The sequence below is a fragment of the Curcuma longa genome, chromosome 5, assembly GCF_044706935.1.
Source record: "Curcuma longa cultivar G26 ecotype Majalengka, Jawa Barat chromosome 5, ITB_CL_G26_1.1, whole genome shotgun sequence".
NCBI lineage: Eukaryota > Viridiplantae > Streptophyta > Magnoliopsida > Zingiberales > Zingiberaceae > Curcuma > Curcuma longa.
The window spans coordinates 810,278-825,026 of record NC_133865.1 but is presented as its reverse complement, the minus strand read 5'-3'; the positions used below and the strand labels follow the sequence as shown (position 1 = coordinate 825,026).

Sequence of the window (14,749 nt, the reverse complement as noted above, 5' to 3'; positions counted from 1 at the left end):
CAAGTATATAATCCATCCTCTCAATTTCCTTCATATAGAGTCAAGAAAAATTGATTAAGCTTCTTATTATGGAATTCCATAAGAATGTATAAAAATAAAGAATTAAAAGAATTTAGTGGAAGCAAGTATATATGATGGAAAGACTCTAAATGTAAAAGTCCAATGATAAATAGCGCACGGTCCTCGGCAATGACGTCAAAAACTTGATAGGCTCCTGCAAGAGTATGGGCATCGTCAAGTAATAAAAGATATCGAACCACAAGGACCATGAAATTTAATCATTAAACTTTACACAAAAAGAGTTGCGAACACACGAATTTTAGGTGATGGAGGAAGAGAGAGAGCAGTCAAGTATCTAAATCTCAATCAAAGGGAAATCAACTAAATGACAGGATTGGGAAACGATTATAGGATTTCGAATTCCTTGAGATTATGATTGATTGATCATGGATTCCTTACCATTCCTCAATGATTATACCAATGTAGAGATTCTAACCAAGATATCCAATTAGACCTCGTCAGGACCTTTCAGAATAATCATGACTCCTTTAATGTTACAACTACTAGTCCGAGATGATACCTAGATAGCCTAGTTCTATAGCTCTTCCACTATCACCGGGTACTCCAGCAATACTACTGGTATCCTACTCTCTGTCACCGAGTACCCAATTAAGGACCTCTTCCTAGTAATCAATAATCGTTAGTTATCTCTTATGAGAATTCATTACAATCTAAGAATCTTCTCAGAAAGTCCGATTAAAGGTTCACCTTCTGTCCCTTCTGTCACAAGGCACCCTGGTCTAGAGCCGTTAACGGGTCAACCCACGGTGGGGCAAGCCAACCCATAGTGGGTCCATCATATGGCGGGGTGGGGCGGGCCGACCCACCAATTGGGCGGGTTGCGAAATCTCCAACCTAACCCAACTCAAGATGGGCCGCGGGTTAGGCGGGTCAACCCGCGGGCCTGTTAAAAAATAAAAAAATTTTAAAAATTTTAAATTTTAATTATAATTTAAATTGATTAAGTTGAAATTTTTAAGTTTGAATGATAATTTTTAAGCTTGAATTGTAATTTAAATGGATCAAACTCACTAATTCATTAAGTTTTCTACTTTAATTTTAAAATTTAAAATAAATAAATAAACTTTCTCAACCCGCGGGCCAACCTACGCCGGTCGCGGGCCTAGGCGGGCCAACCCATCCGAACTCATCTTAAAATGGGTTGATAAAATTTCAACCCAATCCACCTAAATTACTTGGCGGGGCGGGCCAACCCGGCGGACCTAATCCAAATTGATGGCTATATCCTGGTCATTCGATCCTAAAATTTTCATTAAACTATAGTTCACTCTCATCCATATGAAATTAAGCCTTCACAAACATATCATCAAATAAATGCAAGTCACAAATCCATATAGCAAAGCATAATCAAATCCTTGAACATGACAAATAGCAAATCCATAGATTACAATCATGCATTTACATCTCGATTCCTCTACATCCTAGAATCTAAAGGTCTACTCCATGACGGAGGAAATATAATGCAAAGAAGAGAGAAAGTAGTTCATCTTGCTCCTAAATCTGAAAGAGAAAAAGGGCAAACAACTTATCAATGGGTACAATCTTCCTTGACTTGCAGTCTCCTCGTCGACGGTGGATGGAAACGGTGGAGCAGTCCTCAATGGATGGATGGATCGCTGAAATCTTCTCCAGATACGGCACAGTGTCCTTGATTCACCTCCAAGAGCTCCCCCTTTTTAAGGTTTTTTAGAGTGGTTTATATATATATGCCCAGACGCGACACGGCCGTGTCTCATGGCACGGCCCAAGAAGCACGCCTCAAGCATTCCGTCACACGGCCGTGCCTAATAGGCACAACCTTAAATAAGTCTTATTCTGGAAAATAGACACAGCCATGCCTCATAGGCACGGCCCCAAGCTATCCTTGATCTGGAAAGAGGCACGGCCCCAGCCACTTGTGCCGCTGGTACTGGGGCATGGCCATACCTTGTAGGCACGGCCCGTGATTTGGTTAGCTCTGGATTGAAGGCTCGGCCGTGCTTTATGGCACGGCTTGAAGCAGCTGGTCTTCTGTAAGGTTGGCATGATTGTGTCTCATGGACACGGCTGTTGGCTTGGCTCGGATGGATGAAACATGGCTGTGCCTTGTAGGCACGACCCTGCTTCGTCTTCTTTTGTTCTTTCTCCGTTTTGCCTTATTTCACTCTAAATTTCATCCTGTAAATGCACAAATATGAGAGCAGACCTCCGAACTAGGAAATAGAGAAAATATGCCTAATGTATGGATAAAGGATGTGACAAACACAGAGTAACATCATGAAATGCATAAAGATGTGTAATAAAAGTAGTAAAAATACATGTATACCCTACGTACATCAACAGATAGATCATATCCTGAACTAAGTGGGTATAAGATGGTGAAAAGAACAAGGCACGTCTAATTAGAGTTGTTGAAGGGTTTAGAAATATTCTAGAATCAATCATTGATTTTCCGATCAATTGGGGATCATGATGTACTACTAGGTGTCACTCATGATCGTTCCACAATTAATAGTTAATTATGGACGACCAACATAACTAGGAACCTATTGGGTCACACGTACTACAAGTTCTTCAAAGGACTTAAAATGTGTTAGAGAATTGGATTCTCAGAATGAGAGAAATAAAGTCTGGTTGGACTGAACAACAAATAAAATGATGAAATTCAACTTATGAAGATGAAATGAATGAAACTGATTTCATTCAAATCAGAGGTCATTTGATTATTGAACCAAATGATTTAGTTTTGAACCAACTTGGTTTGGTTCATGATTGAAGAGATTTTGACAAATCGGATGCGATGAGAAGCTTCATCTTGCGAAGATGAATTGAACAAAATAAATTTGGGTCAAATCGACGTTTGGTTATTGAACCAAGCCAACCAAGAATAAATCCGATTTGCTACAGTACCAGTTCGCTACAGAGATCAGGGTTAATCTAGTTTAGCCCGGTTCAACCTAGCCCTCCACCTCTTGATCCGTTCAACTAAACCCTAACCTACTGTAGCTTCTCAAATACGCATGAATCACGATTTTGAGGTGTGCAGTTGAAACAAAGGATTCAACCTCTTCCGTCGACGTCGGGCTTCTTCCTTCTCCTCGAGCGGCATCCGGTGGCTTCTTCCTTCTCCCCAAGCGGCGACCGACTACTTCTTCAAGGGCAGCCATTTTTCCTCCCTCGCGTGAGCGTCCACCAGCGAAGGAATTGCCCCTGGTCGCGAGTCTCCGCCTGGTTCCTTCGGTCGCGTGAGAGAAGAGAGGGAGGACACAACGACTAGAAGGGCGACAAAAGCCCTACCGGTGTCTTCCTCCTTGTGCCATTCCACCCTTGTTGATCGTCTTCCCGATAGCGAGAAACCATAGCCTCCCGGGCTAGAGGAGATCGAAACCCTAGCCTTCCCTCTACTCTCCCTCTATTCTATTAGCATGCTCTGCTCCTTGTTGCTGACCGGCGAAAACCAGAGCACTGATGTGCTCTGCTTTATATTTTGCCTTCTACCGGTCGGAGTTTGTTGTTTGCCGAAGAAAGCTTGATGCCGGAGAGAAAGTTTTGTTCCCGAAGAAAATTTATAGTCGGATAGAGGTTGTTATCGAAATATCCTCGATGACTGAAAATTATTTCTAGCCACCACATGGTGCTACCGAAAGTTAGGGTTTAATAGTAGCTTTTTGTTATCGAGTTTTGCCGTGAGGAGCTTGTGAAGCGACTGGAATATTATTTCATCATCTACAGAAAGGATTTTCGATCATAACCAGAAATGGTTTCTAGCTATTTGTCCATTATCGACGGTCAATGGTTGACCACCGAAAACTGCATTGGAAATACGATTCTCGGTGATAGTTAGAAAGGCCCAGAAATGATCACGACAAACGTTGTTGCATGGTTTCCGGAATAAGGCTTCTCTCGAATCGATCGTTATCGATCATCGACTAGTACCAAAGACGATGACACGACTCGTGGCTTCCGAAGTCGTCTAGACGAGAGCTTGGCGTGGATCACCAGTAGAAGCGGGACTTCAACGAAGACCGCTTGATTGATGCCAACACCACTCAACGTCATCAATAAGGTACGCGCATAGAATAATCTTTTATTCTAAAAATTTTAATTTCCTGTTATACCTTGTATGTTATTATTTCCTACTTTGCATGCGTGTGTTGTGATAATAATTAATTTAATTATTTATATATTTTCACTGCGTACATTTGTGAAATGTGTAAACACACGTATTGCACTGGGACAATCCCAACAGTATGCACTACCAAGTAAAAAATTTTAATGTTGAGATGAGAAAGTACAGGAGAAAGTAAAGAAAAAACAAACAACTTATAAAGAATTATATATTTGTAAAACACAAGAAAAACTTTAAAAATATACAATAATCAAGAAAAAGGCTAAAAGAGAAGTGAACGAAGTTAAAAATGAAAATTTTAAATTGTTATATCGAAAATTAGTTACAAAATAAGGAGAAAGAAACATTTATAAAATAGCTAAAGTGAGAGAGAGGATGACAAAAGATTTTATTTAAATAAGATGTATTAAAGATGAATGCAATAGAGTACTAGTAAATGATGGAGAAATAAAAGAGCAATGAAAGAGGTATTTTCATTAACTTTTTAATGAAGGTTTAGATGACAACTTAACTTAAATAATTTAAGTAAGTTAAATGAGTATAGAAATTTAAATTTTTATCGTAGAATTTAAATTTCAGAATTAAAATAAGCTTTAAATAGGATACAAAATAGAAAATTCATTAAACCATATGATATTCCAATAGAAGTATAGAAGTGTTTAGGGAAACAAGGTATTGAATGACTTACAAAATTATTTAATATGATATTAAAAATAAAAAAATATTTAATCAATAGAGGATAAATACTTTAGTTCTCTTATATAAGAATAAAGGAGAAGTACAAAATTATAGAAACTATAGGGGTATTAAATTAATAAGTCATACCGTGAAACTTTGGGAAAGAGTAATAAAAAAAAAAGATTAAGGAAGGAGACCACGATGACCGAAAATCAATTTGGATTCATGCCTAAAAGGTTGATAATAGAAGATATATATCTTCTCAAACTACTAATTGAAAAGTATCGGAAGCAAAATCAATATCTACACATATTTATTGACTTTAAAAAAATTTTTGATAGAGTCCCAAGAGAAACTATATATAGAAAATTCTAAAAAAGAGAGATGTTAATATAACATATACTGAATTAATTAAGGATATGAGGAGGCGCTTGGTAGGCGGGTTTAGGAGAGGGGAATGTGAATGAAATCTATTTCATTCCCATTCTTAATGCTTGGTAGACGGGAATGAAAATCAAAATAAGGATTTGATATCCCTGATTTCATAACCTACCCCTCCCCTGGTTATCAAACCCATTCCCATCTGCGCAGCTTTTTCCCCCTTCGCTTCGCTTCTTTATCGTCCGCGGAAGCCCCTTCGTCACCTGCTCCACCACTATCGTCGCCACCGCGATCTCCATCTCCTCCGTCAACGCCTTCATCGACGTCTCTGCCAACGCCTCCTTCACCAAGCACACTCTCCGCCTCAACAGCGGCCAGACCTTCCTCTGCTACTCCTCGCACAGCAGGGCAACTCGTTGCTCTTCGCCCCGGGCTTCGCCGACGTCGTGCGCCTCGCAGCTCTCCTTGATTCCGCCTATGAGCCAGTCCTCGATCGGTTCAGCGCTTGCTATCCGATCTCCGACGAAGCCTCCTTCACCCGATCCTTTTGTGTGGAGTACAGGTGGGAGAAAAAGGGATGGGGTGACCTGCTTCTCCTCGCCCATCCCCTCCACCTCCGCCTCCTCTCCTCCCACGACTGCCGCGTCACCGTGCTCGACGACTTCAAGTACAACAGCATCGATGGCGAACTCGTTGGACTGATTCTCATTCCCATTCCAGTATCTATACCAAGCACAAAAAATTCGGTAATCATTCCCATTGCCATTAACTCCTCAATGGAAATAATACTCATTCCTATTACCAAATGTATACCAAGCGCCTCCTGAAAATATAATGATTAGAATGAAGACTTCAGACGAATTAACTGAAGTATTTCTAATAAAAGTAGGGTTACATCAAAGATTAGCTCTAAACCTCTATCTTTTTATATTAATCATGGATTAACTCATTGGATATATTTAAGGCATAGTACAATAGTGCATGTTGTTTGCAAATGATATTATTTTGGTAGATGAGGCACAAATAAATATTAATTAAAATCTTGGTGGAAAATACTAGAAGTGAAAGGTTTTAACTTTAGTAGTGTAAAGATAGAATATACGAAATTTAAGTTTAGCAATATTAAAAGTAATGAGATAATTATTAATATAGAAGATGATAAATTTTTTGAAACTAAGAGCTTTAAGTATTTATGATCATTTTTACAAGACGATAGAGATATTAAGAGATATATTTTACATAAAATACAAGTAGAATGTTCGAAATGGAGAAGAGAGTTGGATGTTTTATGTGATCGTAAAGTACTCTAAAACTTAAAAAGAAGTTTTACAGAACAACGATTGGACTTTCTATGTTTATATGACATTGAATGTTGGATTATGACTTGAACACATGAGTAAAAGATAACAATTACATAGATGTGGACATATGAGGATGAACATAATAAGAGAGCATTAGAGAGAAAATTAGAGTTGTATTTGTTGAAGGAAAATCTCGAGAGACATATGTAAGATAGTACGAACATGTACATAGATGACCAATAAATGTTTCAGTTATGCGATTTAAAACTATGACAAATATGCACATCAAACGAGGAAAGAAGATAATAAAAAACTTAGTTAACAATAATAAAATAAAATAAAATTTATTTAAATATAAATAATAATATAGTAAAAAATAGAGATCAATGATGTAGAAAGTTCCATATATACCCTTGACCATCAAATGAAATAAAACTTTATTATTATTATTGTTGTTGTATTGCATGAGAAATATTTGTGACTGTGCGTATATGTACCAAGAAGCAAAATACTTACAAATCACATATATATATATATATATATATATATATATATATATATATATATATATAATTATTAACTATAAGACATTTTTATTAAAATATTTAATCACTATAATCAACTCAACTAACATTCAATCAACCCGGCTAAAATAAATTGGAAAAGAAGCATTTTTGAAAACGCACAGAAGTAAATTCTCGCCTCTTTGATAAATAAAAATATGGGATACATCTTGCCTCTTTAATAAATTAAAATATTGGATAGTATTCTGTATTTTAGATGAGTTTTTTAGGAGTGTCAATTAGAGTTGGATGAATTTGAATAGGATTGAAATAAAAGTATTATAAAAATTTTTTAATTTGAACTCGAACACAATCCCAAAATTTTAAATCCGAGCTCAAATAATTCAATCGATCCGAATAACCCGATCGATCCGATTAAAAAAAACTTTTTCATGTTATTATTTTTATAATTATTCAATTTTATTTAATATTTTATCGTTATTATATTGACCAATTGTTATTAATTATACATAATATTTTAATTTTTAAAATTTTAATTTAATTTAATTTTTTTAAAATCTTAATTAAGTTCAAATCAATTTGAATCCAATCCGATGTTAATATAATTCAAAAACTTCCAAACCAAACCTAATTCGATTTCGAAAATAGTCAATCCTAATTTAATATTTTATTAACTGGATTCGAATCCGGGCGACGGGTAAAGTTCATTTTCATCGATGCCGAATATGTTTCATCGCTTCTCGACCCTTCTTTATATCAATGTAAACAAACAAGTAAACATTCAAATGACGATGGGCGTTTGCCGATTTTTGCTGGCGAACTATTGGCGGGAGGCCCGCTCCGTGCTCGCGCTTCTGCCGAGCACGCCGGCCCCCCTTTACCGCCTTAGTTACCAGGGTGCCGCGTGCTTCTCCTCGCCTTCTACCGACAGCGTCTTCGAGATGGAGCAAGTTCTCAAGGCAAGTAACCGGAATCTTATCGTTTCGCCTCTCGGTGGCATGAAGAAATGCTTTGAAACCCTAACTCCGTGTTGCTTCCGATCGCTCCTTTAGATGCCCCGTTTGGTTGTTTTCCCCCTGATGTTTTGCTTTCTCCAGAGAAGTGACCTGATCCAGTTATCCCTTTGTTTTGCGTCTCGATTGATTTATATGTGATTATTGAACGCAGGAACGCTTTGGCTACGCTCAGTTTCGGTCTCACCAGAAGGAGATTGTAGAGAAAATCTTAGATAGAAGAGATTGCTTGGTAGTCATGACTACAGGAAGTGGGAAGTCTTTATGGTATCTCAGAAGTCTGTTATGTTTGCACGGCAATTTAAATGTTTCATGTGCTTGTGGACGATATGTTTATTCATCTGTCATTATGGAATTCCTACTGCAAGCACCGAAAGCATATCAACATAGCATCATAAGTTACTAAAATGGTAGACTGAAACCCTAATGCAGCTTGAGATTTTGAATCTTACTTAATACTATAACTTAAATGCGATTTTAAAGTTGAAAAGCTTGGAAAATACTATAAGTTGATCCATTCAAAAGAAAAGGGCCCTAACTACTACTATCATGTCGATACAAAATGCTTGGTGTTTAGTCATGCTATTCTATGTGATCATATTTCACTTCATCTTGATTGTTTCTAACTTTGTTCCAGTCACAATGATGCTGAGAAGTTTTCTTATAATTTCCTCTTTCATACAAATGTTGCTAAAGAACCATGCAATTCAGTTTATTATTAATATGTATTTGATTATTTAATTTTACAGTTACCAAATCCCTCCACTAGTAACAAGAAAGACTGCTATCGTGATAAGTCCTCTCTTATCCTTGATGCAAGACCAGGCATGTAGTTATTTGTTGTTTTCATGCTTCACTTGCTAGTATGAGGGCACTTTCAAATGGTATGGAAGTGCAATGTTTATGCATATCTTGCTAAACCATTAAATTTAATAGGTCATGAGTTTAAATCAACGAGGAATCAAAAGTGAATATCTTGGAAGCACTCAAACCGATAAATCAGTGCAGTTTCATGCTGAAAGAGGTAACTATGATGTTTTGTACATGACTCCAGAAAAGGCTTGCACACTTCCTTCAAGGTGAAGTTCTATGAAGTTATTATGTAGTGTCAAAATGTGTTTGCTTATTTCGCTGTTATGGTGCGAATGCTCTAAGTGGTATGCACAGAATCATCCACAAATAGATTATAGCTAGTCCTGGACCTCAACAAATTACTTTAAGATATAACCTTAAGTTCTTTATTAAGTTTCTCATACTTCTGTTGATGACAAGTAATAGGATTTAGGAGCTGTACATGTGTTTATTCGCTTAACGATTCAAGCTACTCTGTTTTTAATGTTAATGGAAGTAGAAAGAGAGCAGAGGAATTATTGTGATGATAAATTGTCATCTAGTTTTTGTGCGCAATTTCATAAGTAGTTTCTTTGGATTTGTATCTGAATATTGTTACTCGAGAAGTTCCAACATAACCTTTTCATAAGCTTGTCCTACAAAAGATCATGGATAGTCGTTAGATTAATTAGGGAAGAAATTAGAATTTATTTCCTAAGTAGCCCCTTCTAAGATACATAAGTTTGTCAACAATGAACACTCAATTTTTTTTTTTGTCAAGAAATCGACATCTCATAAAGATTGAGGAGAACGTTAGAAAAATGTTTAATGAAATTATGGGTTTTAACATCCCAATGGCTACTCATAGTTATAGGATTCAGGGTTTGAGAGCTCGGAGCCGTATGATTATTAGATCTGTGGGAACTTGAACCATTGAGCCCTTTGGGGAGCCTGCGAACTGAACACGGTGGAGGAGGTAGACACTTATTGGCATTTAAAGCAGAGGCGTGTATTATGATAATTACATTATTATTCTATATCCGCACAAAATATGGATTGCACAAAGATCCCAACAGTAGTATCAGAGCTTAATAGTGCAAGGCATATGCGTAAAATGATTTTACGCGTCGTAGTAAGTCGTAAATCTAGTTAGAAAAATATTATAATTTAATTCAGAATTTCTAATTATAAAAATTTCCTAATTAGCCAAGCGATTTCATATTAGTAAATTTATTTTCTAATTAATTAGATTTTCTAAATTAAGAATTCTATTTCCTAAAAAATATTTTAATTTAATTTAAAATTTTTAATTATAAAATTTTTTAATTTATTAGGAATTTTAAATTATAAAATTATTTTTAATTAATTAAAATTATATTTTTAAAATAAAATATGTGATTAGATATGAAAAATTATTTCCTAATCTAATTAAAGAAATTTAATTTATGAAATCGGATTCTTAGTCATATTTTATTAAATATGATTTACGATAACTATGGTTGAAAGTAGTCATAATCAGTTGTATTAATTATGTCATGTTATGTCATTTGTCATGGTTAGTTGCATTAATTATGTCATGCCATTTATTGTCATATCATATAGATAATTTGATTGTTTACATGAAAAGAGGATGAGATTTAAAAAAAACTCTTATAAATTTATTAAAGCTAACACCTTCTGTTAGTATAGTTAGAATCAGAATTTAAGTTCTTGTTTGGGTTGTTGGACTCTCTCCAAGCCCGGCCTGAAACTAAATGTGTTTGAACCATCGAGATATGATCTCATGATTAACGGGCTAGCTTTAACTTAAAACGTTTATTTATTGGACTCTCTCCAAGGTTAATGTGGATAGAGGTGAAATTGGATGTTATACATATGATGTATACTTAATGTGTTAACAACTCGATGTTTATGTGAACATTCAAGTAGTTGATAGCATAATGTCATAGTTATGTATACGTGATACATAATCAGTATATGTTACCTACTATTGTAGCTAAGAATGACTTGTTGGACTCTCTCCAAGGTTATTCTTATCTATAAGTGGATATCAATCCATTTAGAGAATACCTATAATCTCTTGAATTCAAGTAAAGAGCTCTTGAATTCACAAAATAAATGGGATCAATTAATATATGTAAATTGTTTACAAAATCATCTCTTTTATATGCTCGATTATATTTCTAGATTTAATTGATTACGCATATTATCTTTTATTATGCATAATTTAGGATATCAATAAGTTGACTAATCCTAATTTTGGACTAGTATAGGAATTTGAGAATTATTCTCAAATCTGAAATTATAAATTTTATCTTGTGTCCGTAAAGAGAAAGTAAACATGTGATGCCTCAGTCACTTGATGTATTTTTCATAATTGAATGTCACACTATTTCCTTAGACACTCAGGTATTGGATACTGAGTGTGGCTCTAATATATGCGATGACATATAAGGCTTAAGGAACAATAAAAGACTTGTCTTAGAGTTAGTAAATTATTACTATATTTTCATTTTAATAAAGAATATTTTTCTATTTCTTATTTAAATAGAAAGGGTTCTTTTTTACTTTTAGCAATAATTGTTGTTACCTAATTTTGAATGGAGTTCTTTATGGATCGGAACATTAAGTAATAGTATCTACGTGTTAGATATTTCCAACAAGGTATTCAATATCAAAACAAGCAATAAGCGTGCTCGAAAGGATAATCAGTTAACCTCTTACTTGTGATATTATCGTCTTTGCCATATAAGTAAGAAACACATGACCCAACTCCAAAGGGTTGGTAGTTTGGAATCATTTGAATTATATTCATTTGATACATGCGAATCATGCTTTTAAGGCAAGATGATTAAATTACCAGATCCTTTTGGGCAACGCACTTAAGATCCTTTTGGTCAGTGATAAGTCATTCAAGTCTTACCAGATCCTTTTGGGCAACGCACTTAAGACAACTATTTACTTGTTAAACAGAGTCCCGACCAAGGTAGTCTCTGTTACTCTATACGAGATATGGAATAGTAAAATCTCACTTATCTTACTTGAAGATATGGGGTTGTCCTACTTACGTGAAGAGAACTGTATCAGATAAGTTGAAAGCTAAATCTAATAAATATCTATTTATTGGATATCCTAAGAAAATGAAGGATTACCAATTATTCTCCCATGGAACAAAAGTGTTTGTTTCAAGGCATACTATATTTCTACAAGAGTTTCTCTTGCAGGAAACAATAGGAGTAGAGTTGAACTTAGTAAGTTTAAGAGACTTAAATAGACATTAATGAGACACCTAGTCACAAACCACAATCGATTACTCATAGTGATGAGTCATCGGCTGAATCTATTGAGACACAACCTCTTCATAGATTTAGAAGGACATGCAATATCATAAGTGAATCAAATGACGTGTTACTCATTGAGGATAAGGAACCTACTGATCATGAAGAAGTTCTGAAAAGTTCAGAAAGGGGTAAATGATTAACAACCATGAAGTCTGAAATGGATTTCATTAAAGCCAAGTTTGAAACTTGGTGGAATATCTATTTTATGAGGTAATTAAAGAGTTTGATTTCTCATAAAATCTGACGAACCCCTTTGTGTATAAAAAGGTTAGTGGAAGTGTTATCGTATTCCTGTAATTATATGTTGATAACATATTAATGATAGGAAACAATATGTCTGTTCTGTAGTCAGTCAAACTATGGTTAGTCAAATGTTCTCCACGAAAGACATGGGAGAAGTGACCTAAATCCTCGGGATTAAAATCTATTGAGATAGATTGAAGAGGTTGCTTAGTCTTTCGCAGTCTACATAAATAAACAAGTGCTAAAAGTGGTTTAGCATGCTTGAATCCAAGAAAGGTTACATACCCATCAAGCATGAGGTTCACCTTTCGAAGTCTACGTGTTTACGGACAAAAGATGAGAGGATTTACATGATAAGATTCCTTATGCTTCGGCAATAGGATCTATCATGCATATTATGATGTGTACAAGACCCGATGTATCATGTGCTCTAAGTGTCATGAGCAAATACCAATCCAATCTAGGAATGTATCATAGGGCGGTTGTCCCGATGATCTTTAAGTGCTTACGAAGAACTAAGGATGTATTCTTGGTATATGGAGATGATGATATGGTTACTTGTGGGTATGCTAACACCAGCTACCAGACATTCAAGGATGATTCCAAGTCTCAGTCTAGGTACATATTCACTTTAAATTATGGCGTAATAAGTTAAAAGTGTTTCAAATAAGACACCATTACAACTTATGAAACAACAAACGAAGTGGTTTGGATCAGGAAGTTCAACACCAAACTTAGAGTGGTTCCAAACATTGTTGAAATATTATTTGCTTATTATGATAACAATGGAGCAATGGCCCAGGCGTTGGAACCTAGGTCTCACCATTGATCTAAACATGTACTTTCAACGATGTCAATTGATCAGAAAGATCATTAGTAGAAGAGAATCAAGAAGATTCCCATTGAAAGGAACCTTGCAGATCCTTTAATTTCTACCTCAAAGTAAATTTGAGGAACACATAGAGGCACGTGGTATTGGATACCATTGCAATTGTCTTTAGGCCAAGTGGGAGTTTATTATATTTGAGAAGTGTCCTAAGGTAATTACCTTATAGTTATACTATTTATTGGATAAATAGTAATTCACTATTTGAATGTACATTCTCTATGTGTTTGATTGGATCTTAAACTCATTTATTGAATGTCCGCAATACAATTCATAGCATGAGAGAATTTGTGATTGAATCACAACTAGTGAGCATCTTTACATGTGCAATTATGAATGTATTGAAATTATCCCTAGTCGAGGAATTGATGAGCACGGACATCATCGATTTGTAGAAGACTAGCATGTTTTAAACTCCTTGGTTTACTAAGCAGTCATTCTCACTGCTGGAGACATTAGATGTTGAGAGTTAAACATGGATGCTAGTTAAAGGTAACTAGTTCATTGGAGTGACCTGCCATGAGACTTCATATGGTTCTATACATATGTTAATGAAGATCTCAATGCAGCTTAAGTGCAAGTTTCCTTTGACTTGTGGTATTCAAGTCACCTTGGTCATGAAGGCTTATACTTTGACATCTTAAGCAAACATCTCTGAGGAGGTGTGGACCCGGGATGATTGGGTATAAGTTAAAGTGCCCGAAGGTGTTTGGATAACCCACAGAGGATTCACCGCTCCTTGAAAAAGGAGACGTATACCCTGCAGTTGCTTGTTAGGATTGTTACTAAAAGTCTTTGACCAAAGCATCACATGTCAAGAGTATAGTACTCTTGGCACATGTACAAGTAACTTGAATCCATAGGATAAGAAAAGGTTGGACTAGGTGTAACGTAGTCAGCATAGTGGGGATTGACATATAGCAAGCAAGTATAAGACGGTGAAAAGAATGAGACACATCTTCATTATAGCTGCTGAAGGGTGTAGAAATATTTTAGAATCAGTCATTGATTTTTTGATCAATTGGGGATTATGATATACTACTAGGTGTCACTCATGATCATTCCACAATTAATGGTTAATTATGAACGACCAACATAACCAAGAACCTATTGGGTCACACGCACTACAAGTTCTCCAAAGGACTTAAAACGAGTTTGAGAATTGAGATTCTTAGAATCGAAAGAAATAAAGTCTGGTTAGAACTAGATAAAGGCAAAATGATGGACTTTATCTTATGAAGACAAAATAAATAAAACTAATTTGGTTCAAATCGGAGGTGGTTTAGTTATTGAACCAAACGATTTGATTTTGAATCAAATTCAACCAACTTGGTTTGGTTTATGATTAAGAAATTTTGGCAA

At 35.5% G+C, this 14,749-nt stretch overlaps 1 protein-coding gene across 1 annotated transcript in view; it reads left to right on the top strand.

Annotated features, from left to right (window-relative positions):
• The first annotated feature begins 7,858 nt into the window (after positions 1-7,858).
• LOC141829673 (uncharacterized) overlaps positions 7,859-14,749 on the top strand; it is an 88,993-nt gene continuing 82,102 nt past the window's right edge. Inside the window, 4 exon segments of the mRNA XM_074717199.1 lie at positions 7,859-8,032; positions 8,241-8,353; positions 8,836-8,911; positions 9,023-9,165. Coding sequence (XP_074573300.1) covers positions 7,859-8,032; positions 8,241-8,353; positions 8,836-8,911; positions 9,023-9,165 — 506 coding nt within the window.